At 39.5% G+C, this 27753-nt stretch overlaps 1 protein-coding gene across 1 annotated transcript in view; it reads left to right on the forward strand.

Moving 5' to 3' along the window:
- Positions 1 to 27753, forward strand: part of LOC137618690 (gastrula zinc finger protein XlCGF57.1-like) — a 132941-nt gene that overhangs the window by 104763 nt on the left and 425 nt on the right. The window contains exon 2 of the mRNA XM_068348851.1: positions 24156 to 27753. This exon is cut by the window's right edge and continues 425 nt beyond it. Coding sequence (XP_068204952.1) covers positions 24712 to 25875 — 1164 coding nt within the window. The 5' untranslated portion in view covers positions 24156 to 24711 and the 3' untranslated portion in view covers positions 25876 to 27753. The remainder of the gene's footprint in view (positions 1 to 24155) is intronic.

The raw sequence follows: 27753 nt of genomic DNA on the forward strand, positions 1-27753 counted from the left end.
TATTGTTCGCACTCGGTTGACATATGAGTTTCTGCTGAAGTTCCAGCACCAACCGTATTGCGACGAGTGTTTAGTATTCTTAACAGTGAAGCATATGTTGACCGAATGTCCCAATTATGAAATAGATATCTGTTTAAGGCTCGAGGAGAGGATGGCAGGTTCATCCTAGCCAAGATTCTTGGACATGATGTGTCTTACTATGCGAGTGGCATTTTCAGAATTATTTCAGAAGCAGGTCTTCTGAAAACTTCCATAATGACATTCAACTTTTATGGTTTTAATTGAATATTCTTTTATTTTTTTTATATAAAATGATGTCGGCATCAATAACCTTAGATTTCAGGGTGTCAGAAAACTTAAAATCAATCAATCATTTTCAATGGAAGAGAGGACCAGGATTGTGAAGCTGTATTTTGCAACTAAGTTGCCTACACTGGTTCAAAGATAGTTTCAATGTGAACATTGTAAGAAGGAAATTCCGCATCACACTATCACACACTTGGTAGAAAAGTTCAGAAATGCTGGAAGTGTGAATAGTAACAACAAAGGCTATTGTGGTCCAAAAGTCACAGCGAAGACTCCAGTGAACATTACAGACGTCAGGGACCACTTGCATAAGTCCACTAGATGGCTGCTACAGGAATTGGGTCTTTCCAGGACATGTGTGTGCCAAATCATTCTCAGGGGCTTGAAGCTTTTTCCTTACAAGGTTCAGATTCTTCAAGCACAAACAGAAGCCAACAAGACTGAATGCTTTGAGTTTGGCCAAGCCATTAGTGAGCATATAGAGAATGACCCTCAAGTTTTAGACTGTGTTTGCCTTAGCAGCGAGGCGCACTTCCAATTGAGTTGACATGTAAATAAGCATTTAAGGTTTTGGTCCAATGAACAGCCTCATGATCATGTTGAAAAACCTCTGAGAGTAGGAAAAAATACCGTGTGCTGTGCACTTGGAACAAGTGGTATTTTTGGCCCATACTTCTTTGAAGAAGAATGGTCATCGAGTGACAATGAATTCCGACCGATACATCAAAATGCTTCGAAGATGCTTCATTAAAGCATGAAGGAAGAGAAGAGGATTTAACATGAACACCATTATGTTTCAAGAGGATGGTGCACCACCTCGTTGCTTTGTGACGAGCCGAGAGAGGGTTGTGAACTCAAAGGCAGGATGCAATCAAGTGAGTTATATCGTTATAGAACACTCTCCTTTATATACAAAACCTCAAGGCAACAGGACATAACAAGTTAACAAGACAGACAATGTTACGGAGGAAACAGCAGACATGAATTTTCATGTTCGTTTAGTGCGAGGGAAGAGCGAAGATACAAGCATAATATATGCAAAAGGAATTATGTACAATTGTGTGACACACAGTTGGTACATGGCTCCCCCCCTAAAAATGACATACTGTACATGTTAAATAGGGCGCCCTGATCTGGAGAGGCAAACTGTATGCGGGTCATCTGGCAGAAGATAAGCAGGTTTTAGACCATCAATAGAGACCCAGTCTTCTTTGCCCCGAATGTTTAATAGGAATGCTTTCGGACTGCGTCGGATCACAAGGAAAGGGCCCGTGTAAGGGGGCGTTAGTGGTGGCTTGCTAGTGTCGTTGCGCAGGAAGACGGGCGTTGCAGAGTCCAAGTCCGTTGGTATGTTATGCTTTGCTGGGGGCTTGTAAGTCTGGCGGCACGGAGTAAATTTTCCCACGACGTGACGTATGCGCTGGAGATTCTCGGAGGAGGTTGTAGAAGGAAAAAATTCGGCAGGGATGACCAATTTCAGCTGCCGAGACATCGAGGGCGTCTTTAGGAGTGGTCCTTAGTCCCAGGAGGACCCAGGGGAGCTGAGTAAACCAGTTGCAATCCTTGCAGCGAGACATCAAAGCTGCTTTGAGGGTGCGATGAAAACGTTCAACCATTCCATTGGCGTGGACAATGTGTCACTGTCTGATGTAGGGTGATGCCCAGGAGATTCCCTAATGACGTCCACAATTGAGAGGTGAAAGTGGTTCCCCTGTCAGAAGTAATATGCTCAGGGATACCGAATCTTTAAATCCATCCAGAGAGTAAGGCAGATGTACATGAGGCGGACGTTGCAGTTTCCATGGGAATGGCTTCAGGCCAACGAGTGGAGCGGTCGATGACGGTAAACAGGTAACGATGTCCTATTGATGTGGGTAGGGGGCCTACAACGTCGACGTGAATGTGTGCGAAACGACGCTGAGGTTGAGGAAAGGTGCCCACTCCTGAATCCGTGTGTCGATGTACTTTGGAAGTTTGGCAAGAAGTACAGGCGCGGACCCAATCCTTAGCATCCTTAGAAATGCCGTGCCAAATGAACTTTGCCTTCAGCAGCTGTGCAGTAGAACGGCACGAGGGATGTGAAAGGCCGTGAATGAAATCAAACACCAGTCGGCGCATGGGAGCAGGAATCTAAGGTCACTGTCTACCAGTACTGACGTCACAGAGGAGGGTAGTGTTGGAGTCTTCGAGGGGAAAATCTTCTCAACGGAGGGACGTGCAGGATGTCCTACATGCTTGATACTCTGGATCCTGTCGTTGGGCTTCAGCCAGGGCGTTGTAATCCAATCCCAGTTGAACGGCAGCCAACGTGTTTCTTGACAGGGCATCGGCAACGGGATTCATTTTCCCAGGGACGTATTGGAGGGTGCAATTGTATTCAGCCACGGCGGAGAGATGGCGGGGTTGACGGGCGGACCAGGCGTCAGACTGTCGAGTGAAGGCGTGCACCAGAGGCATGTGGTCTGTGCGAATGATGAAGGGCGTACCTTCTAAGAAATGGCGAAAGTGACGGACAGCCAAGTGCACCGCCAGCAATTCTTGATCGAAGGTAGAATAACCCGATTCAGCCTTGGACAGTTTTCTGCTGAAGAAGGCCAATGGGCGGGGCGAGCATTTGACCACCTGCTTGAGTACTGCACCAATAGCGACGTCGCTGGCATCGGTGGAGAGAAGGAGAGGGGCGTGTGGGATAGGAAAAGTGAGAGCCGCAGCAGTTGATAGGGCCTTCTTCGCATTGCAGAAGGCTGCTTCTTGAAGGGTACCCCACTTCAGGTCCTTTGGCTTGCCCTTGAGGGAGGCGTAGAGGGAGCAAGAGTGGTGGCAATGGCTGGCAGAAAACGGTGATAATAGTTGATCATGCCCAAGAATTCCTGCAGAGCTTTGACGGTCGAGGGCGCGGGGAAATTCTGAACGGCTGCTACCTTCTCAGGGAGGGGATGGACTCCTTCAGGAGTGATACGGTGCCCTAAGAACGACTCTTCGTTGGCGCCAAAGGTACACTTGTCATACCAGACTACAAGGCCATTTTGTTGCAGGCGGTCGAGCACGATGCGCAGGTGACGGAGGTGTTCCTCTTTTGAGGAGGAGAACACAAGTATGTCGTCCACATAACATACACAGAAAGGGAGGTCCCCTAAGATGCCATCCATGAGACGTTGAAACGTTGCCCCAGCATTACGAAGGCCAAAACAGGAGTAATTGAAGGTGTATGTACCAAACGGAGTGGTGATGGTGGTCTTGGGGATGTCTTCTGGGTTCATAGGCACCTGATAATACCCCTTCAGGAGGTCGAGCGTAGAGAAAACCTTCGCGTTGTGCAGGTAGGAGGTCACATCGGCAATGTTTGGGAGGGGGTAGTGATCCGGTTCTGTTTGCATGTTCAGGCGCCTGTAATCCCCGCACGGACGGAGGGAGCCGTCTTTCTTCAGAACGATGTGTAAGGGTGACGACCATGGGCTGGAGGCCTTTTGGCAAAGGCCCATTTTCTCCATTTCGGCGAACGTCTGTTTGGCGGCTGCCAATCGTTCCGGTGCCAGACGTCTGAATTTTGCGAAGACTGGGGGTTTGTCGAAGTTCTGGACGGAAAACTTCCGGGTACGACGTGAGGAGGTGGGCGTAGGCATCCGTGGGTGCGCTGATGTGGAGAGTGAGGTTAGAGGGGGAGGGTTGAAGAGGTGTTGACAAGTACGACTCTGCGTTGACCAATCGTCGGTGGGCGACATCGACCAGAAGGCGGAAATGAGAGAGGAAATCCGCACCGAGGATTGGCATTGTGACGTCAGCAACGAGAAACTTCCAATTGAATTTACCGTTTCCGAACGATAATGTGAGGCTCTCGTAACCGTAGGTGGGTATTGCAGATCCATTGGCAGCTACCAAGCAGACGTCGGCAGATGTAGACAGACTACGTTGTGCCTTGAAGAGTTTCCTTTGCAAAAGAGAACGACAAGCACCCGTGTCTACCAAAAATCGCATGCCCGTTCCTGCATCCTGTAAAAAGAAAAGATTAGAAACATGGGAGGCCACCGCCACAAGCGATGGCCTATTTACATGTTTTTTGGCCACTGACAATGCTTGGCACATTTCTTCGCGGTTGCCCCGAATCTGAAGTGGTAGTAGCAAAACTGCGGCGGATGGGAGGTAGTAAGTGGCTGTAGAAGTCGTTTGTTGGGGCGCGAGCGATTGGTGCGTGGTGGGCGGCTTTGTCGCCGCTTCGGCACGTCACGGGGTAGGCGTGTATGTCCTACGGCATCCATGTCAGCTTCGGTTGACGTTGAATAGGCATCCTCGCCGTCAGGGGTGGAGGCGTTGATGGAGGTCTTGAAGTGGCTGTCCATAAGGGCGTCGGCTTTGGTCATCAAGTCCTTTATGGGTAAACTATCGACATCGGGTATGGCAGCGCGTACAAGTTCGGGTAAACGGTGTATCCAAAGGGCACGAAGTAGGTTTACCTCACGAGGAGAGCCGTCTGCGGCAGGTTGAAGGCGAGGGATACTGGTCATTCCCCTGAGGGCAAGCGAAGCCCTTTGGTCCCCCAACGGTTGTTGCGAGAGCTGAAAAAGCTTTGCTATACGGGCGGCTGGGGACGGCGAGTACTTCTGCAGAAGGTATGTTTTGAGGGCGTCATACGCTATTGGGGTGTCTCCTTGTTCACAAAGCCAGTCGGATATTTCTGGGAAGGTGTCCTCGGGTATCGCCGCGAGAACATAATCCGCTTTGGTGGTTGAGCGAGTCACGCCCCTGATACGAAAGTGGACTTCTGCGCACTGAAACCAAGCAAACGCCTCTTCGCTGGCGAACGGTGAAAGTTTCAATGGGGCGGCCGCAGCGCCAACTGCTGTAGTAGAGTCCGTCTCCGTCATAGTACCAACGATGGAGGGGTGAGGGAGGTGGGGGTGGAAGGCAGTGGGAGCGAGTCGACTTCCGGGGTCACCAATGTGACGAGCCGAGAGAGGGTTGTGAACTCAAAGGCAGGATGCAATCAACTGAGTTATATTGTTATAGAACACTCTCCTTTATATACAAAACCTCAAGGCAACAGGACATAACAAGTTAACAAGACAGACAATGTTACAGAGGAAACAGCAGACATGAATTTTCATGTTCGTTTAATGCAAGGGAAGAGCGAAGATATAAGCATAATGTATGCAAAAGGAATTATGTACAATTGTGTGACACACGGTTGGTACAGCTTTGACCATACCCTTCAGTACCTTGGGCAACACTTTTTAGATGACCAATTAATCTCAAGGAGGAACGACCGACAATCCATAGCTGCCCTACTGCCTTGATCTTAGCATGCTGGATTACCTTTTATGGGGATACCTGAAGGAGAGAAGGTATGTGGACGATCCAGACACAATTGACAGATTAAAGAAAACAAAAGGAGAGAGATCCAGAGAAATCCTAACGATATGTTGTAGAGAGAGGCCAACAATTTCAATGTGAGGGTGGTGAATGTATCCAGAAATGAGGGGCCCATCTTGAATATAACATGAATCAATGTCTACAGTAGCCAGAAATTCATCAATTTGAAAATACTTTTGTACAATGAAACTTTGAGACATTGTCCACGTCTGGCGAAAAAAATCTCCTAAAAAACTCATATATTTGTAGAAACTAATAATTTTATTTTGTCCCTCTTTTTGTGGCCCACCCTGTTTATTGATGCTCCAAATCTGATGGTGATATTGGATTTGGAGTATATAATAATGCTTTTAATTGTAGATGTGCACTTCCTCTAGAATTTCTGTATTTACTGCCAAATTATATGGCATACTAATCGCTATTGAAAAAAATAATGTTAAAAGAACAAGGGAATTTTACAATATTTAGTTATGCAAGAAGTGTCCTACAAGCTTTAGAAGTTTTTATTTCAGGTAATCCTTTGGATTTAGAATTTTTAGTCGGTTTTTATTGTTAGACTGAAAGGTATAACAGTTTGATTTAGCTTGGTTCCAGCAGGGCTCTGGAGTCTGAGTCGGAGTAAGAGTCGGAGTCGGAGTCGGAGAATCGAAGTAATTTGAGTAATAGGAATCAAAGTCATTAGAATTGTCCTGACTCCGACTCCAACTCTGACTAGATCTGAATTGCTTTATAACACAAATATCGTATATACTCGCGTAACATACAAGTTTAAAGACTTATTTTGAAGCTAAATTCAATAGGGTTGCATCATACATGATATATAACATTAGCATATGCACTCTTGGACTAGGCTACGTGGTTGTTCAAACTGTATATCCATTTACTCTGGTAAAAACATACAGCTATAATTGAAATAAACCAGATTTTGATCAAACTCATGTTATACTTAACTGTATTTGATAATACAGTAATAATGCATGCAATATCCACACTTTAGTATCGTATTTTCAAATGAAATCATGGCGAATTATAATCTTCCCCATTGTTTACGATTATATAATCTTTTCCACTGTTTGTGTTTCCAAATGAGCTAATTAAGGTAATCTACAGAAGGATATTTCATATTTCTTAAAAGTAACAATTAATACTTAATCTATCATCTTCCAATTAGCAAACTAATATCAACAGTTTTATTTGAAATACTCTCATATTTTGTTTACTTTTAATTGCATATAGAAGTTAACCGAAGTTTCATTCAAGTTGCCGATGCACAATAATTTATATAAATATATATGTCTTTTAGCTCTGTGGTGCTTGATTATAAAGCTTACGAAATTATTAACTATATCGGGTTATACCAAAATTATATTCTCTGTTTTTAGACACTGTAGCTCTGTCTTCAAAATCTGGCTTTTAAATTTATGCGATTTTCAAATTCATAGGTTTCCACTAAATTTAGCTTTGTTTCCTCCAGTTTCCTACACAGCTTTCCCCAATTCCAAACAGAATAGTGGCTATGATTAATGTTTGTTGTCTTGTCTCCATTTACAGTTGTTAATTTATATTTGGCAGTATATTTTCTTGATCTTTTCTCCATAGTGAACAAGAGTATAAAGTAAAAATGTCAGTCTTATGCTACTTTGTTTACTGTCATAACAAAACTACGTTTTTTTTTTTTTTTTCTTTTTGGTGAGTTATTGTGGCTGTATGAGTTTAGGCAATGATTATAATGTTATTCCTTATCTCTTAATTTTCTAACCCATTGAAGTGGGAGATGTGATAAAGAAATGAAGTGTAAATGTTAGTCTGTTGTAGTTTGGTTTCTCAAATGATTGTATCAATCCCTGGAATGGGAAATAAAGGATAGATTGTGTAAAGTAACAAAATGTAAGCGAGCGCATCCATGTTCGCAAACGCTTGTCTTTCCATCAGAAGGAATTTTATCAATTCAGTCAAAATAGTTCATTACTTTCTTACACTCAGATTATGTTCGTTATGATGAACTTATAAAGATGGACTGAGGGAAGCACCATAGTATCGAAAGAAGCTGCTAGGCAATATAAACGAGAGAGAGAGAGAGAGAGAGAGAGAGAGAGAGAGAGAGAGAGAGAGAGAGAGAAATCAGCTGACTTGTGCTTATGAGTTGCTCAGTTATTGTATATTTTCAAGATTTATATGGCAAATTGTATAATATATTATCATAAGTTGATGGTCCATGTGTAAAATTGTAAATTTTGTTGAACAAGGTGGAACATAAGACTGCGTGAGTGATACATGAAATGGCATGTAAGAAACAACATTCTAAAGGAAAAGAGGTACTCTAAGAACTAGCAACACTCCTGTGAAAGCTACCACCAAAGAAACTAAAAGCACTGATGGTGCAAAAGTAGACTTTGATTCCTACTGTGAGCCAATAGAACAAACACGTTAAGCATCGTTGAAGGGAAGATGCAACCGCCACCAAGATAATGAAATTAAAACAAGATTTCTCTGATGCTTTGAATGAAATAGAAATGTTTGATTGATCTATGAAAGTGACAGTAGAAGAAGCCATTCAAGCTTATCTAAAGGTCATCTGTGATGTAGCTAGACCTCTGACAGCAATGCCATCCACCCAAGTCAGTGGGGAAAGACTTTTCTTCATTGAAAATGATCAGATCAGATCTAAAGGCTTCAATAAATGAAGACCTGACTAAGGCAATTTTGTTCCTAAGTACAAATGTTTAAATCTTATCAAATTCCATAGGAGTTTAGTAATATCATTTTTATTTTTTCATATGTGTGATTTTATTTATTTAGCTATTTAGAGACTTCCTACCACTAAAAAAAGATTAATTTGAAGTTTCAGTTTTCATTTAATTTTGAATATTGAAAATGCTTACCAAGGTGGAGCTGGCTTTCTTAATAATACAACGTTCGTTTGATAAGAGTACGGGTTTATTTTTCCTAAATCTGTGTCGTCATCAGTTTCATTTTACCAGGACTGTACAATGGACAATAATTTTTTAAAAAGGCAGTTACCGTATATACTTGCGTAACATGCTGTTTTGAAGACTAGTTTTAAAGCTAAATTCATGGGGGGGGGGTGTCGCATCATACACGAGATATCATATTAGCATATGCACTCTTAGATTAAGCTACGTCGTCATACAAGTTGTATATCCATTTACTGGGGTAAAAAAAAAATATAGCTCTATTTGAAATAACCCAGATTTTTATTAAACTGATGTTATGCTTAACTTTATCCAATAATAATGCATGTAGTATTCATATTTTAGTAACATATTTATTAATAAAATCATGCAAATTATAATCCTTTCCATTGTTTACGTTTGAAAGTCAATCGACACTCCTGTACGCTTTCCAAATCAGCTGATTAAGACAGACTGCCGAAGAATATTTCATATTGCATAAAAGAAACTATCATTACTTGATTTATTATTTTACAAATAGCATACTAATTTCAGTAGTTTCATTTGAAATACTCTCATATTTTATTTAGTGTTGAGGTAAATCGCATATACAGTACAGGTTAACCAATTTCATTCATGTTGCCGATACGATAATTTATGGTTTTTATCAGCGCTGAGGTACTTGATTATAAAGATTAATAAATCGTTTATATCGTGTTATAACAAATACATATTTTGAGACACTTTGTAACTTTATCTTCGAAATACGGCATTTACATTTAATTATGTGATTTGCTATTTCCTAGCTTCCCCATAAATTTCTCTTTTGTTTCCCCCCGTTTCGAACACAGCTTTCCCCCATCTCTAACAGAATAGCGACTATGAATACTGTTTGTTTTCTTGCCTTCATTTACAGCTTATTAATTTGTATATGGCAGTACATTTTCTTAATCTTTTCTCCATAATGAATCAGGGTGTAATTTAATAATGTTAGTCTTTTATACTTTTACTATTGTACAATATTGATATGCAAACAGAACAACTGCTATCTGATTCGAGTGGTCATAACGAAACAACTGTTTTTTGTTTTCGGTTGTTATTGTGGCTGTATGCGTTTACGCAATGATTTTAACGTTACTAACGATATTTTTAACCTTGTCTTTTAATCTTGTAATTCATTGAAATAGAGGATAGAATAATGAAATGGAATAAAAATGTTAGGCAATTGTAATTTAGTTTCTCATAAAGTAACTTGCATGATACACGAGATATATGATAAAATCATAGTTTATGGGTGAGAATTTGAGGGGTCACACAATACAAGTATATACGGTACTTAGCCACAGATATGTCAATAGTATACTATCACGTAGTAAAAAAAATATTTTGATTTCTAGCAATTATCAAGGTATAATTGATTTTGGTGTAAATAATGTATAAAGGTGTCGGAATCGTAGGTACCAAAAAGAGAGGAGTCGGAGTAGGAGTCAAAAGGTTTTGGTACTGGCTCCTCTGTCCTGGGTTCCAGCATATCTAGGTATGTCTGGAAATAAGAAAGACGATTTACTGGCAAAGAATGCTGCAGTTGAGTTGCTATCAAGAAGGTATCCCATTTCTCTGTAATGATTTTTTACCTAGCAGTAAAAATTTTATATAAAATAATTGGATGAAAATATGATGAGAAAAATAAATGTTATATCCCTTTGAAGTCTAACATGATGGCTCGAAAGTGGAAGACTTATCTGTTGTCTCCGCATTCGTCACACTCAGTTGACACGTGAGTTTCTCGTGGTTTGCCAACACCAACCGTATTGTAAGATAGTGAGGTATTTGTTAACCGAATGCCCCACGTATAGTACCGAAAGAAATAGCTATCTGTTTGAGACTCGAAGTGAAGATGGCAAGTTCATTTTTACCAAGATTCTTGTGCAGGATATGTTTCACTATGCCAGCTGTGTTTTTTATTTATTTCCAACGCAGGTCTTCTAAAAGTTATTTAAGTTTCTCAAGGATATCCTCGTTTTTATGGTTTTAAATTGAATACTCTTATATTCTTTATAACAGATGTTATTGGTGTCAATGATCTTCAATGTTAGGATGCCAGTGAATTTTAAAACAAAAATCAACCATAGTAAAGAGCTCAGGTTTGTTTAGTTGAGAAAAGATACAAATTACTTCCAGATTTGTTATTTGTTTTGTAATTATATCATATATTGGATTCCCTGTTCTAGCCTTTCACAGTAAAGTCATTTAAGACCATACACCAATTGAAAGTATATAAAAAATTTCATATCCTAATGTTTTTCTGATGCGAGTGTAACACCATTACATAAGGAGAATTATTTATATGCAAAAATGCCCTGACAAGAGCTGAAGTGTGTTGAAATTTGCCTCTAAATCAACCTGTGACTAAATTGTAAGTGAAGCTACTCACACATCTATTAACTGATTCCTAGAATACTTACAAGATTATTTGGTAGAATGTGGTATGAAGAAGCAAAACCTGATGAATGGGAGCTAGGAGTGTTGGTGAAAATGGCAAATTAGGTGATCAGACTGGTTGCAAGGATTACAGATTCATCTCACTTAAGTCAGTTGTCATGAAAATATATAATATCTTCATCCTAAAAAGACTAGAGTGAAAGATTGATGAACAAGCAGGATTTCAAAAAAGTAGTAGTTGTTCTGACCAAGTTTTCATTATAGGACATGTTGTACAGGAATGTGTAGAATACAGAAATCCACTTTTGATGGCATTTGTTGACTTGAAAAATCTTTGCAGTGTGCACTTAACAATTTTGCAAAAGTCTTGCATTGTTATGGAGTTCCTCTCAAAAGTATAAATTTGATTAAGTCTGTTCATGTGCATAGCAAGTGCAAAGTTTATGTTAATGGAGTCCTATAAAATGAATTTCCAGTGAACAGTGGAGTACTCCAAGGGAATGTGTTGTCATCTATGTTGTGTATCCTCGTAGATTTTGTAATGCAAAGAACAGTTTGGAATGGCAGAAAAGGACTGGACTGGATTGGTCACAGGAAATCAGCAGACTTAGAGAATGCTGATGATGCTGTCTTTAGTAGCAAAATGCCACGGGACTTGCAAAGCTTGCTTACCATAATGCATGAAATATCACATGAGGTTGGGCTCAAAATAAATAAAAGAAAGACAGATAAGATGAGAAAGGAATATGCAATGGAAGATGAAATATCATTGGAAGGAGAAAGGATAAATGAGGTGGAATCATTCAGTTATTTAGGAACTGATTACTAATTCAGCGTCTTTGGAATTGAAGTTTAATGAAAGATTGAAATAAGCAAATTAGACAATGGCAAGGTTAGGTAAAATTGGGAAATCAAATCACATGAGTTTACATATAAAAATCAGGTTTAACATTAGATTAGTGAGATCGGTGTTTTAGTACAGCGGCATAGTAAAAAAAATTCATAAGAATTGTGCATTTGGTGATGGAAGCACCAAACATGGAGGAATTATCAAATATTATGTGGGGAACATTTTCAGATATGGAACCACTTTTTTAGTAACCTCAAAGTGGCCGCCATATTGGATTTCAAAATGGTGGCTTACAAATCTTTAATTACAGATAATTCTGGTTATATACCAGCTAGAGACTTGGTTTTAGTGTCTAGATATACATACTTCAGGTCAAGGAATTGAATTGTTCTAGTTAGAAGTTGATTTGGTGACGCCATATTGGATTTCAAGATGGTAGGCTAAAAAAAAGAAAAATTTATGACTGATATATTTGGTTATGTGCCAGCTATATACTTGATTCTGGTGTCTAGATGTACAAATGTGAAGCCAAGGAATTAAATAGTTGTAATGAAACATGTTTTAATTCACATTATCAACTGATAATCAGGTGATAATCCCATAATTATTATGTACATTTATATGCATGTGATTATACACACGACAAGCAAGAGAACTTGCGTATCAATCAATTCAATAACGCGTAAGTTCTGCACAGTTCCAAATCAGTCTGAGCAATCACCATCACAGCCACATAGTGCAGTGCATTTCAGAGCTGCTTTCTTACACTTGCATCTCCCACTGCAAAAACTCTTTTGCACCCACAAGAAATCAGTTCATAGCAGGATTTGGCAGCTTCTGGTAGTGTTGTCCACAAAGGATCAAACTGTCCATCATTTTCCACCCACCCCCAGTCACATGGTGATGGTAGAGTGCAGCGTGGGACAAGAGACTGCCCCCAACAATATCCACCCTGGTACGTTGCCCTCTTCACATGCTGTTCTAGGGCTGCCTGTGTTGGAGGTATTACTTCAATAGATCGCACTTTCTTTGCAAAGAGTTTCTTCCTTGCCAGATTCACTTCTGAACATGTACATGTTCGGTCGTACAGGAGTACTATGTATCTCTCCAGGGTTGCCAATGTCTCCTCAGAAATCTCACTTGGTGCAGATGCCAAGGTCAGAAAAGCATTTTTCACTTCTGGGAAAATGTCCCATGCTGCCCATGCAGTTATCTTGCCACAACCTGCAAAGCTCGAGACTGTATCACACCCTGTGATTGCATGGAAGACTGGCAGTTCCTTAGATTTGTCTGGCATATTCAAGAAATGTTTTGCTGTGGCCAGGGTTCAACATTTGAACCACTGCAGCCCCATCGAGGATCACAGAAGAGACTTGTGGTGGGTGAGACGTTGGTTCAACAAGCTGTTCCAAAGGCCTCAGCAAGTCGGATTTGGAACCAAAGCGGATCCGTCCATTTTGTGATGGTGCAGGCGGGTGTGCACTGTTCTCATGTTTGAAGAAATGCTCAAGATCGCCATCTCTGGTTTGGCATGCGATGTATAGTCTGGAGAAAAGCTCTGAATTACTCCTTGCAGAGGTGTGTTGTTGCTTGCTCTTATTGGCACTTTTCACCTTGATGGATGCAAAGAATGGAAGTTTGTTGCATTTGATGACATCATTGAGTGGTTTGAATCTGTCAGCCAGACGTTCCTTCACAAATAGATGGAACTGATCTCGCCCCATCTGCACAGCTGTACGCACACTCTCTACTACAGCTGGGCCCAGGATCTCCTGTGTGTCTAGGACCAGCAAATCTGTGCTTTCTTCTTCAAAGGGGTTGCCCATCTCCTCGATGACTGCTGTCAGTGCACGGACATCTTGGACAAATTTCTTCTGTACACTGTTGGTTTGCTCATGGTGGTGGGTGTGCTCTCCTCTTTGTTGCAGTTGTTGTGAGGTCTCAAATTCTGTGATGACCCAAGCAACTTCAGGGCCAGCCACCATCCACCGTCGAAGGGCACTTGGATTTTCAGTGAGACCCACTGCCCCGCCATCACCTTTGACCATGGCATTGTTTTGCTCATGTGCCTGGTCTAAGGCAATGGCGGAAAAAGCATGCCTGATCTTCTTGGATGTGAAGTGGCCCATATGGAACTTGGCAGCAACATCTGGATGTTTCTCTGCAAGGCAAACCATGTCCCTGATGTGCACTGGAAACCAGTGAGCATAGTGGACATGATCCAATGCAGCAAACCATGCAGCTAGCTCTGGTAGGGTGTCCATGTACAGTGTGAAGTTCGACTCTCTAAGTGAACGTATGAAGAGGAGTATAGAGAGCTCCAGGTGAGGTACAGTTGCCCAGTACTGAAACTGGGGACATGCTACTGCTCTCATGTCACACCATGCCTCAAACTGCAATAGTTCCTCATCTCTTGCTGTCGCTCTTTTTTGTATCTAGTATATGCATGGTGCTGAAGTATGTGGTGGGCGCGTCTTGTACGGCTGACATGAGCTGCATGCAGGAAGGAGTCTGCTGTGCCTTTTGTTGCTATTCTCTGCCTGAACCAATGCCTCTGTCCAACCACTGTCTTGCAGCCAGTTTCCTGCTGTCTTCCAAGCTGCCATATGTGTGTGTAGAGCGCCTAGCATTACTACAAATAGATCTTCACCAAATGTGTCTGGCCAGTTCCATTGCACCTCCTTGGTGATTGCATACAGGGGTTGGTCCAGCGTGATGACGGGTATCTGTCCAGGATTTGACTGCTGCTTTCACTACATCCATGGCATGACGAATCATTGCCACTGAGTGGGCTTGGTCATGGAAGAGGGGTAGCAAGGCAGTGGGTGTGACGGTGATATAAGTATGCTGGGCTGCTTGGCGCTCTGCATGATGTGCAGCCCACGAAATGTTTCCTGGATTCTGCGTATCACCACTGTCACATGCATCCTTCACAGCCTGGAGCCACTTCTTCTCTTTATCAAGCTCAGCTTGTGCAGGATTCCTCTGCAGTGACGCTTGGGCTCCAGCTGGTACATGGTTTTTTTGGGCAGGTGAAGTAACTGGCTGTACATCTGTATAATACCGTGGAAGGTCACCCATAGCCTAGACATTGGAGATACCCCCGATGATGGCAATACCTCGGTCTGTGCTTTGATTGTCATAGTCTGGATGTTGTATCAATGAAATACCAGTTCCATGGACTGAGTCATGTGCTATCGTGAAGCTGGAATTATGGTCTATATTATCCACTGCTGCTGTGGTGAGCTCTACTGCGGAGCTTTGGGGGGCAAACCACCTTTTCCATCTGAAAGCGCTGACATGTCCCGTTGGCCAGTTCTGCAGAGATCTGTAGCACTCTATCATATGCAATGCTGATCCCTAGTCCAGATAGTTTGTCAACTACTTCCCTCTTTCTCGTATGGGCATAAAGCATCAAGCCAAGATATATTGGCAAGGGAGTCTCTTGACTGATGCTGTGTCGCACGTCTGTGCCTGCACCTCTTCTCTTATGTTTCACACTGTTGTATTTGATTAGTTGAGCTATGGTCAAAGATGCTGAAGACGATGATTGACGTGCCTGGTTTTTTATGCCTGCACCCTCTAGCATCATGGAGACCATTGTCAGCAGCAGTTGTGGCACAGACTCTTCTTGGCATTTGTCTGAGAAGGAACCATTGAAAGGCTGAGATGACTGGAACATATCCTTCCTTATAATGCGGGCAGCTCGTGCCAGGCGCACAGCATCACTGTCAATGTTATGTTGACATGCTTTGGCTAGTGCACTGCCAATGTCTTCCTTATACACCAGCAGGATATCTCGTCCCTTTCTGTGCTCCTGCAGATCAGGCAAATATGCCAGGATTCGCTCCTTGAGTCTGGTTGTATGGACTCGTGTTTCCAGCACAATGCCGAGCTGTTCCATTCTCGTTGTGTACAGCTTAGTAAGGTCTGTCATCTTGAACACAGGAGCAGTGTCCTTTTCTTTTGCAGTTTCCTCTATGTATGTTACCAGTTCAGACAGGACTATTGCTGAAATGACATCTACTTTGCTCTGGCTTTCCTCAGCAAGCGTTTTTGCTGCCCTCACGCGGTTGTATAGGGATATCAAACATTTCTTGTGGTACTTGGCCTCTCTTGCCATCATATCCCCAGCACTCAATTGGGCTAACAGAGTGGTATCCTCAAGAAACTCGGCGGCGTTGCGAACGTGTTTATCTAGTTCCAGTGTCGCTACTTGATGAAACTCTGAACCAAGCTGTTGGTGGCAGAAGAAGCATAGATGATTGCGTATGTTTTCAACACAAGCTTCCTTAGATCTAGTTCGCTTGTACTCATCTGTGCTTGTACTGGCGGTAGGGCTTCCTTCAGAATGACCTCTTTTCTGTGCCCGTTGTAGCTTGGTAGTGTTGTATTTCACCCTGCATGCCTTGTGCCACTTGGCTTGGTGGGCAGCCAGAGTGGCAGCTATCCCCTGGCCTTCATCTAGTTGTTGTAAGTCCATATCTTGTGGCAGCTCACCTAGTTCACTGAATGCTAACATATTGTCCTCAAAAGTCTTGTATCCAGCACCTGCATCTGTAGGGACTCTTATTTATCAGCTTGACACAGAACACAGAGTTCCCAGTCCAGTTTTGGTGTGGGAGTTAGAGGCTTGGAAACATCAACTACCTTGAACCGTTTCGACATAGTTGAAATCTAGAATAGAAAGAAAAATACCAGAATTAAGTATCTAGCTGACACAGAACCAAATATATCAGTCATAAATTTCTCTTTTTTTTTAGCCTACCATCTTGAAATCCAATATGGCGTCACCAAATCAACTTCTAATTAGAACCAATCAATTCTTTGACCTCAAATATGTATATCTAGACTCTAAAACCAAGTCTCTAGCTGGTATATGACCAGAATTATCTGTAATAAAAGATTTTTAAGCTGCCATTTTGAAATCCAATATGGCGGCGACTTTGGGATTACTACAAAAGTAGTTCCATACCTGAAAATGTTCCCCACATAATATTTGATAATTCCTCCATGTTTGGTGCTTCCATCACAAAATGCACAATTGGTTTGCTATGCCGCTGCACTATTACTGTATGGACATGAGTCGTGGTATGACAATGAAACTATTTCCAACAGATTTTGTAGATTTAAGAACAAAGCCTTCAGAAGAATATTGGGAGTTGAATGGCATGACAGAATTAGAAATGAAACATTAAGAGAGATTACTCAAGAACCATATGTGGATGAGATCATGTTGGGTGGTACATGAAGATGGTTTGGGCATGCTCTTTACACTCCTCAGGAGAGATTAGTTCATTAAACTTTCAACTGTGCTCCTCCTCTTAATGAGAGAATGCCTTGATGAAGTCTTTGAGCTTCAGCACGTCATATCATTCCCGTGCTGGAACTTGGTGATGGGCAAGATTGCTCTCGAACTTGGGGAAATTGCTGCCCTAGTTCGAATCTGAATTTCTCTATCTCATCTTTTTCTTCCTCCTAATATTACTTTGGTCTTCTAATTTTATAAACTTTCGTGTTGTCCCAACTCTGAGAAAAGTTTCCCTTATATACAGTATGTGCATATATATATATATATATATATATATATATATATATATATATATATATATATATATATATATATATATATATATATATATATACAGTATATATATATATTTATATATACATATATATATATATATATATATATATATATATATATATATATATATATATATATATATATATATATGTATATATATATATATATATATATATATATATATATATATATATATATATATATATATATATATACATATATATGTATAATTTTTTTTTTGGATATGTCCACATCCATTATAGCCACTGGCGTGGATGTTTCTACATCAGTTATTGCTGCCTGCTCCAATGAATGTGAGGAGGTATCATGGTGAAATCGAGGGGAGTGTAGAACAGTTTGAAAGTATTGATGATGCCATAGACATACTGAATGGAACTTTTCATGCAACAGGAATCAATTCGATTACCAAAACACCAGGATTATTAAAATGACGACCAGTCCTGTGGTGGTCATCAGAATTAACTATCTTGTACAGACCCACCAGAAAATCTCTTTACTAGATTGCGTAGACGGTGTACTGAGGAAAAGTTGATAACATACAAAAAGTGTAGAGCACAGTTCCGTCCTGCCATGAAAGAAGCTAGGTGCCAATCTTGGGCATCTTTTGTATCCTCAGTCAACAGTATAACCACCATCTTCTGTATGGATGAAAATAAAAAAAGATTGTATTCAAATTTATCCCAAAGCCACTACCAATGTTGAAGATGAACGATCATTATGTGACTGAAGCAAATGATGTTAGCAATGCCCTGGCTGATCATTTCTCAAATATATTATGCAAGTGTGAAGCAGCTCTTGGTCACCAGTATAGGAGCATTGAAGAAAAGAAAATTTTAGATTTTACAACAGGAAGGTATGTCGTATAATTGTCCTTTTACTGAAAGAAAATTTATTTCTGCACTTACTACTTGTAACGATATAGCCCCTGGACCGGATGGAATTTCATATGCAATGATTAAACATATACCTTTTAATAAAGTTTTTTATTTTAAGTATTATTAATAGAATATGGCATGATCATAGTTATCCAAGTGTTTGTTAACTAGCCAATATTTTAGCCTTTATAAAACCCGGTATGGACACGTTTTTAGCTACAAACTATCGACCAATTGCATTGACATCTTGCTTATGTAAAATCATGGTCAATGGAAGACTGATGTGGTACCTGGAAAAAGAAGGGTATTTTATCACCTATTCAATGTGGATTTAGAAAAATGCACTCGACGACTGATGTGTTGATACGACTTGAGTCCTCTATTTGTGAAGCTTTTGATTCCAAACTGCACCATGCAACAGTCTTTTTTAACCTTGAAAAGGCATATGATACTACATGGAGATATGGTATACTTGAAACCATTCATAATTTGGGATTATGAGGAGAGCCACCATTGTTCATTCAAGCTTTTATTTCTCATAGATTTTATTCAACTGAGATTGGGAGAAGCTCTATCTGAGAGGAAATGTCAAGAAGAAGGCGTTCCCCAGGGATATCCTCTGTCATTCCCCAAGATATTCTCTCAACACTAGTTTTTGATGATCTCTCCATATCATTTGTTGGAGCTAGACTGGCAATGGCTGAGAGAAAATACAACTCTCCATTGAAATGAATTATTCATTGAACTGATATGAATGGGTTTAAGTTTTCCACGAGCAAAACTGTTGTCCATTTCTGTCGTATTCGGGGAATACATTCAGACCCAGATATATACATTAAAGGTCAACGGATCCCATATGTAAATGAAGCTAAATTTTAAGGCTTGATATTTGATTGTAGGCTTACATGTGTTTCTCACTTAAAAGCGTTATAAGCTCAATTTCTTGAGGCTTTTAATCTTTTAAAAGTATTCTCCCATACATCAATGGGGGCAGACCTCAATACTATTTTAAAATTGTAAAAGACCCTGATTTAAAAAAAAAAATTAGTAATGGATGTGAAATATACTTCTCACCCACCCAAGACGATTAAAGATATTAGATTCAATACATCATGCTGCTATTAGACGGGCCAAAGGAGCGTTTAGAACTTCGCCTATCCCAAGTCTCCTAATTGATACTGGAGAATTACCTTTAGAGCTTTACCGAAAGTTTTCTATTGTTCGGTACTGGTTTAGGTTACAAAGACTTCCTAATTCTTTAGCCTATCAGACTGCAAGCTTTGTAAAGCACACATCAAATTTTGAGTTGCACACAAAATCTCCGCAACCTTATGGTTTTCAGGTTAAACACACAGTCTTGATAGGATTAGAAGTAAGGAGTTTTCATTTAAGGTATCATCAATGCCTCCATGGAAATTGCCAGAGGTATCTTTTTGTAAATACTTTATAGAAGTTAAAAAGAATATGACTGACTTAGAACATAAGGGATTGAGTTTTACATATACTGATGGCTCCAAATCTGATGCTGGCATTGGATTTGGAGTACATAGTAATGGTTTTTGATTTTAGACTTGTCCTTCCTCTAGCTTCCATATTTACTGCTGAACTGTATAGCATACTAACCGCTGCTGAGAAAATAGCGTTGGAGAATGAGGGTAATTTTAACATTTTTAGTGATGCAAGGAGTGTCCTTCAAGCTTTATAAGTTTTTAATTCTAGTAACCCTCTTGTTTTAAAGATTTTAGAATGGCTTTTTGTTATTGGACTCAAAGGTATAATGTTTCGATTTTGCTAGGTTTCAGGACATCTAGGTGTGTCTGGGAATGAGAAGGCAGATTTACTAGTGAAGAATGCTGCATACGAGTTGCTACCGAGAAGTTATCCCATTCCCTATAAGGATTTCCTGCCTACTATCAAGAAATTGTTTTATAATGATTAGCAACAGCATTGGGATAGTCTAGATGGCAATAAAATGAAAGAAATAACAAATGTCATATCTCTTAGAAATATAACTTGATGCCCCAAAAGTGGGAGATGTCACAATTGGTCACAATTGTTTGACACACAAGTTTCTGCTGAAGTTCCAACACCAACCTTATTGTGACGACTGTTTGGTACCCTTGACAGTAAGACATTTGTTGATTGAATGCCCCAATTATGGTATTGGAAGAAGTACACATCTGTTTGAGGCTCAAGATGAGGATGGCAGGTTCATCCTTGCCAAGATTCTTGGACACGATGTGTCGTACAATAATAGTGGTATTTTCAAATTCATTATAGAAGCACGTCTTCTGAAAACTATCTAACTTTTATGAGGAATGTTTTTGCTTTTAGTGTTTTAAACTGAATTAATATTTTTATTTCTTTATAAATATTAATATAGGCATCAATGACCTTGGATGTCAGGATGCCAGATAACTCATAAACAACCAGTCAATCAATCAACCGGCTCCACATAGCATTAGAAGAGTTAGAAGACCCAGACCTACATGGTTGAGGACTCTGAAGCATGATGTAGGAAATGATGGATGGAGAAATATTGTTTTAAAAGCTCAAGACAGACGACTGGCAAAATCTAACTGAGACCCTTTCCGTCAATAGGCTTAGGAGATAAATATCGTGCTCGGTGGTATATCCACTGTGCTAGGTAGTATACCTTAACAATTCACGGTTTCCAATGGTTACATAAGCGGATAGGCAACTTGGTGGAGTAACAAGAACTTTGGGTGTGGAGGAAATGCCCCCCTAAATCTCGATGAAGTCACAGGCAGCAGAGTGACAAATTGGGTTTAAGGCGATAGACAAACTGTGTCTTCGGCTTCTACTCTTGATGCCTTCGGCAGGGGTCACTTGCCTTAGTTAGATAGGTATTGGACATCACAAGGAACTGACTATCCTATGATGAATCTAGCCAGAGAATCCTTTATGGATTTTGTCAGTCAATGGAAAGAGAAGATGACAGAATGGCCCCCAGTCCCGGGTGTAGCGGTGTGCTAAGAATCTCCTTGTTTATAAATTCTAAAGGAACATGGAAAATTGGTAATTGAAAAGTTAGAACCGTGAATGAGATTTAAAAATTACAACAAGTGGAGAATTAATTCATAAAATATAACTTAAATATCTTAGCCCTAAGTGAAACACGTAAGGGGATTGAAAATTACTGTGATTTAAATATGTCATATGTGGCTGAAGGGAGTAAAATCACTGGGTATAGAATAAATTCTATATGATTCTTAAGATTAAATGACTCTTATTTACTTTTTTTAGACAAATAAGAAAAAACCAAGTAACCAGAAACAGACTTGCTTATTATTATTAATATTATTATTATTATTATTATTATTATTACTATCCAAGCTACAACCCTAGTTGGAAAAGCAATATGCTATAAGCCCAGGGGCTCCAGTAGGGAAAAATAGCCTAGTGAGGAAAGGAAATAAGGAAATAAATAAATAAAGAGAACAAATTAACAATAAATCATTCTAAAAAAAAGTAACAACGTCAAAACAGATATGTCATATAAAAACTATCAACATCGTCAAAAACAAATTTGTCATATACAAACTATAAAAAGACTCATGTCCGCTTGGTCAACAAAAAAGCATTTGCTCCAACTTTGAACTTTTGAAGTTCTACTGATTCAACTACCCGATTAGGAAGATCATTCCACAACTTGGTAACAGCTGGAATAAAACTTCTAGAGTACTGTGTAGTATTGAGACTCATAATGGAGAAGGCCTGGCTATTAGAATTAACTGCCTGCCTAGTATTACGAACAGGATAGAATTGTCCAGGGAAATCTGAATATAAAGGATGGTCAAAGTTATGAAAAATCTTATGCAACATGCATAATGAACTAATTGAATGTGGGGCCAAAGATTAATATATAGATCAGGAATAAGAAATTTAATAGACCGTAAGTTTCTGTCCAACAAATTAAGATGAGAATCAGCAGCTGAAGACCAGACAGGAGAACAATACTCAAAACAATGTAGAATGAAAGAATTAAAACACTTCTTCAGAATAGATTGATCACCGAAAATCTTAAAAGACTTTCTCAATAAGCCAATTTTTTGTGCAATTGAAGAAGACACAGACCTTATATGTTTCTCAAAAGTAAATTTACTGTCAAGAATCACACCTAAAATTTTGAAAGAGTCATACAAATTTGAAGAAACATTATCAATACTGAGATCCGAATGTTGGGGAGCCACCGTCCTTGACCTACTTACAATCATACTTTGAGTTTTGTTAGGATTCAACATCATACCCCATAATTTGCACCATGCACTTTAAGGGATTCACCAACCCCAGATCTACATTCAGGGGATGGAACTGAAGCAAAGAGAGTAGCATCATCTGCATATGCAACAAGCTTGTTTTCTAGGCCAAACCACATGTCATGTGTATATAGTATGAAAGGTATTGGGCCAAGAACACTACCCTGTGGGACACCGGGTATCACATTCCTATACTCACTATGGTGCCCGTCAACAACAACTCTTTGAGATCTATTACTTAAAAAATCAATAATAATGCTAAGAAACGACCCACCCACTCCCAACTGGTTCAGTTTAAAAACAAGGGCCTCATGATTAACACGGTCAAAGGAAGCACTAGAATCAAGGGCAATCATACGAACTTCCCAACTACAATCAAGGGATTTCTGTACAGCATTGGAGATTGTAAGAAGGGCATCACAAGCTCCAAGGCCTTTACGAAAACCAAATTGCAAACTAGGGAGTAGATTATTACCTTAAGCAAACCTATTAAGAGGTTTTGCCAGGAGACGTTCAAAAACTTTAGATAATATGGGAGTTATGGAAATTGGGCGGTAATCATTGGGACTTGAACTAACACAAACACATTTACGTAGAGGAGTAACATTAACAATTCTCCAACAAGTGCTAAAAGCTCATCTTCTTGTTAGCTTGCACAAAATAACAGATAACTTTGGAGCTAAGAAATCTGCTGTCTTTATAAAAAAAAAAACAAAGGAAAAATACCATTTGGGTCTACACCTCCATAAGCATCAAGGTCCATCAACAGAGCTTTAATCTCACGAGATCGAAAAGCTAAACTAGTTAGTTTAGCCTCAGGAAAACAGGAATGAGGAAGTTCAAGGTTTTCGTTACTCTGTTTACTGTCAAAAACATCAGCCAAAAGGGTTGCCTTTTCCTTTGGACAGTGAGTGACTGAGCCATCTGGTTTAAGTAAAGGAGGAACTGTTGGATCTACACCAAAGAGTGCAGATTTAAGGGTAGACCACCATTTACAATCATTCAAGTTGAAAAGCCTTCTTAAAATAAACTTTTGAAATGTAAGTGTAAAATTTGCAAATAACATTCTCATCTATTCTGTAAGTAGGATAGATGGCCTCTTATGAAAATTGCTGTTTTCATTATCAGTGTTAAAAGTAACTATTCAGCGGCATCAGAGATTTTATATTCTCTGTTTATTTATTTTTTTTTAAGGATTTATATTAGAATTTTTCCTGATTATTTTCCAATATTTTTCAGACACCATTTTTTATTATCTGAGTTTACAATTATTCTGCCTGCGTTAAATATTACAGTTTAATTATGCTGCTCTTTTTATTACTATTAGTATCATCTTTGGCATCAATGTTTATGTTAGACAGTTCTAATTGTTTTCTTCTGGGTGATACCTTTCAATGTAAAGGCAGGGATTTGGCTAGAGCAGAGAATTAAAGATTTTCTTTGTTGAATCAGATTTTGTTATCGACAATATTGTATGACTGTTTTTACTCACTGAGTGTCTTATTTCATTTTCAGATCACAGTATTCTAGTTGGAGGGAAAGTGCTTCAGGTCCCTTCCGTGTTGGTTATAATAAATATATGAGGCATATTGTATAAAATGAAATGCATTAAGACAGACTTTGAATTAACATTTGTTAGTTTTAAAAACAATGGGTTTTAATATTTGGCAACGTAATTAAGAGAAATTCAATTATTATAGTACTAAACTTCTATCTTTGAGAATTAAATCTTAATTATCCTTAACTTTCCTCAAAGAATTGTACATATACACAGAAATCAATCTTAGACTAGAATTTCTAAAATCTGTAAAGTTGTTGCTGAACATTTGTGCAAATCATTGGTTAAGGTGGTGGAGGAAGAGTAAGTTAAGCTGTGTTGAATTTGAAGTTAAAGATGGCTCAACATGAGCTCACATTTGTGAGAACCCAGTAGATCATAAAAGTTGTTGTAATAATAACAATAAACTAGTGGAACGCTTGCGCGAAGAAACTACTTGGTAATAGGGCTCTTTGGTTCTACTGGTAGTGGCAGAAAGGTGCCCCAGGACTGCTATCCAACAAGGAACCAAAAATGTTGAAAAATAAGAAGCAATTCACTTGTGAGGAGTGCCAAAGTACATTTACCAGGTTAGATTCTTTGAAACTTCACTTGAGAATTCACTCTGGTGAGAAGCCTTTTTCTTGCCCTGATTGTCCAAGTAGATTGTCCCAATCACCTCATCTTAAAATTCACATGAGAACTCACACGGATGAGAAGCCGTTTTCTTGCCCTAAATGTCCAAGTAGTTTTTCTCTATCGCATCATCTTAAGATTCACATGAGAACTCACACGGGTGAGAAGCCTTTTTCTTGCCGTGAATGTCCAAGTAGTTTTTCTCAATCGCATCATCTTAAGATTCACATGAGAACTCACACGGGTGAGAAGCCTTTTTCTTGCCCTGAATGTCCAAGTAGTTTTTCCCATTCAAATACTCTTAAGATTCACATGAGAACTCACACTGGTGAGAAGCCTTTTTCTTGCCCTGAATGTCCAAGTAGTTTTTCCAATTCAAATACTCTTAAGATTCACATGAGAACTCACACGGGTGAGAAGCCTTTTTCTTGCCCTGAATGTCCAAGTAGTTTTTCCCAATCATCTAATCTTAAAATTCACATGAGAACTCACACGGGTGAGAAGCCTTTTTCTTGCCGTGAATGTCCAAGTAGTTTTTCTCAATCGCATCATCTTAAGATTCACATGAGAACTCACACGGGTGAGAAGCCTTTTTCTTGCCCTGAATGTCCAAGTAGTTTTTCCCATTCAAATACTCTTAAGATTCACATGAGAACTCACACGGGTGAAAAGCCTTTTTCTTGCCCTGAAAGTTCAAGTAGTTTTTCCCGGTCAGCTGATCTTAAAATTCACACGAGAACTCACATGGGTAAGAGGCCCTTTTCTTGCCCTGAATTTCCAAATAGTTTTTCCGAATCAGGTAGTCTTGAATATCACATAACTCACAAAGGTGAGAAACCATTCCTTTGCCCTAAATGTCCGAGTTGTTTTTCCATGCCTGGATCCCACGAGAAGCAAATGTTGTTACCTGAGAGTAGAAAGCTGCTCATTTGTTCAGGATGTGAAAGTAGTTTGTCCAAGATAATCTACTACAAACCACCAATGAAAAGAAGGAATGCCATTCGTTTCCCACGGCTGACTAATCTCAAAGTGAGGGAACAAATACGCAGTAAACATAAGTGAACCCCAAATGCAGAAAGTTAACCGAGCTCATAGGTATTGGAAGTTCTTCTAATTTTGGTAGTCCAATGTTTGAATCCTTGCCTGATTTTGTAGTATATATCATTAGAGTTTATAAGACTTATCTCAACCGCTGCTATATTCTTTTAGTTGTCAGATTTTATTTTTGGGAATAATGGTTGGATTTCATGAATTGTAACTCATCCAAGTACTGACCAGAAGTAATGGTCTATGTTTTAAGTGATAGGTTTCTGTCATTGGTAACTGATTTAAGTATCGACCAGTTGTAATTGTCTATGTTTTTAAGGATCAAGTTTTATAAGTGTAACCCATTCAAGTTCTGGCCACAATCTGTTTTCATTTTTTTTAGTGATTAGGTTTTATCATAATTAGCCCATTTAAGTTTTGACCACCAATTGATATGGAGGAATTTAAATGGTAGACCATTATTTTGTAATTTCAAGTTTCATTTGAATTTAGAGCCTGGTTATATTAAATCTAGACAATTATTTTGTAATCCTAAGCTTGCTCTGAATTAATATCATGATTGTTATAATTGTACACCATTATTTTGTAAGTGTATGCCAAAAGCAAATTAATATACTTGTTATTTTAAAGCTAGACCAATAGTTTGTAAAATGAAGCTTGCCTTAAATTGAAATCCTGTCAATGTAAATGTAAACCATTATTTTGTATCTCTAAGTTTGCTTTTGAATAATATCCGGGCAGATATGTGAAAACAAATAGGGCCTTTGGTGATACATGCATGAAATCTGGCACACTGCTAGGGCAGTATCTTACAAAGAATTTTGAATATAGGCACATTCCAGATATTTTCCAGGGCCAAAATGGCAGCAATTTTATGAAATGGCCGATTTTGTGCTGTACATGACTTAGGATACATATGAAAACAACCATATTTACTTATTGAAGAAGCATACTAGCAGTTTTATTCAACTAAATGTTTATTGTAGCAAATAAGAGACAGTAAATGGAGGTGACCAAATGTAAAGAAACCATTTGTTTGGTTATTTTTTGGTGCATTTTTGTGTTTTTGGATGGTTTTCTTCAACAAACTCTTCAAAAAACTGTTATCAAGTACCATGGAATGCCTTACTATTTAGCACTCTTGAACTCAGAGGAAGTGCTTCTGTTTGAGCCTAACATCAACTTACATCATACAAAATTGTGAAAATATACAAATATACAGAAAAAGTCAACATTATAGAGCGAAACCTCTAGATCCAGGTAACAAAATTTACTATATGCATTGATGCATTTGTACATGTTAATATACATGTAATTAGCATTTGCGATCTCTCTTGTCCCAATACTCTCTTGTACACTCCCCACTACAGTGACATAGAGCTGTGCACTGGAGTGCAGCCTTGGCATACTTGCACTGTCCTCTGCATTCCTTTTTGCAGTTACTCCTTAGTAGTTGCAGACATGCCTCAGTTGTTTCTGGGAGGGTTGTCCAGCAGCCTTGGCATACTTGCACTGTCCTCTGCATTCCTTTTTGCAGTTACACCTTAGTAGTTGCAGACATGCCTCAGTTGTCTCTGGGAGGGTTATCCAGTATATGTCCCAGTCATTATCGGTGCGAACCCACCCCCAGTCACTGGGCGATAGGAGCTTTGGTGTGGATACCATCATCTGGCCCCAAGAGTAACCGGCTTGGTAAGCATCTCTCTTGGTGTGCTGTTTCAGGGATTCTCGAGTTGGTGGGAGAGCATCTCTTGATCTGCCAGTGTGGGTGAATAGGTGCTTGCGACACTCATTGACATGTTCCTGACTACTGTTGCGATCATAGAGCAAAAGAACAAAACTCTCCAGGGCAACCATTTGGTCATCTATGGCTGAAGAAGTTGGGGAGGCAGC

This window comes from Palaemon carinicauda, chromosome 25, assembly GCF_036898095.1.
Source record: "Palaemon carinicauda isolate YSFRI2023 chromosome 25, ASM3689809v2, whole genome shotgun sequence".
In the NCBI taxonomy this organism is placed as follows: Eukaryota; Metazoa; Arthropoda; class Malacostraca; order Decapoda; family Palaemonidae; genus Palaemon; species Palaemon carinicauda.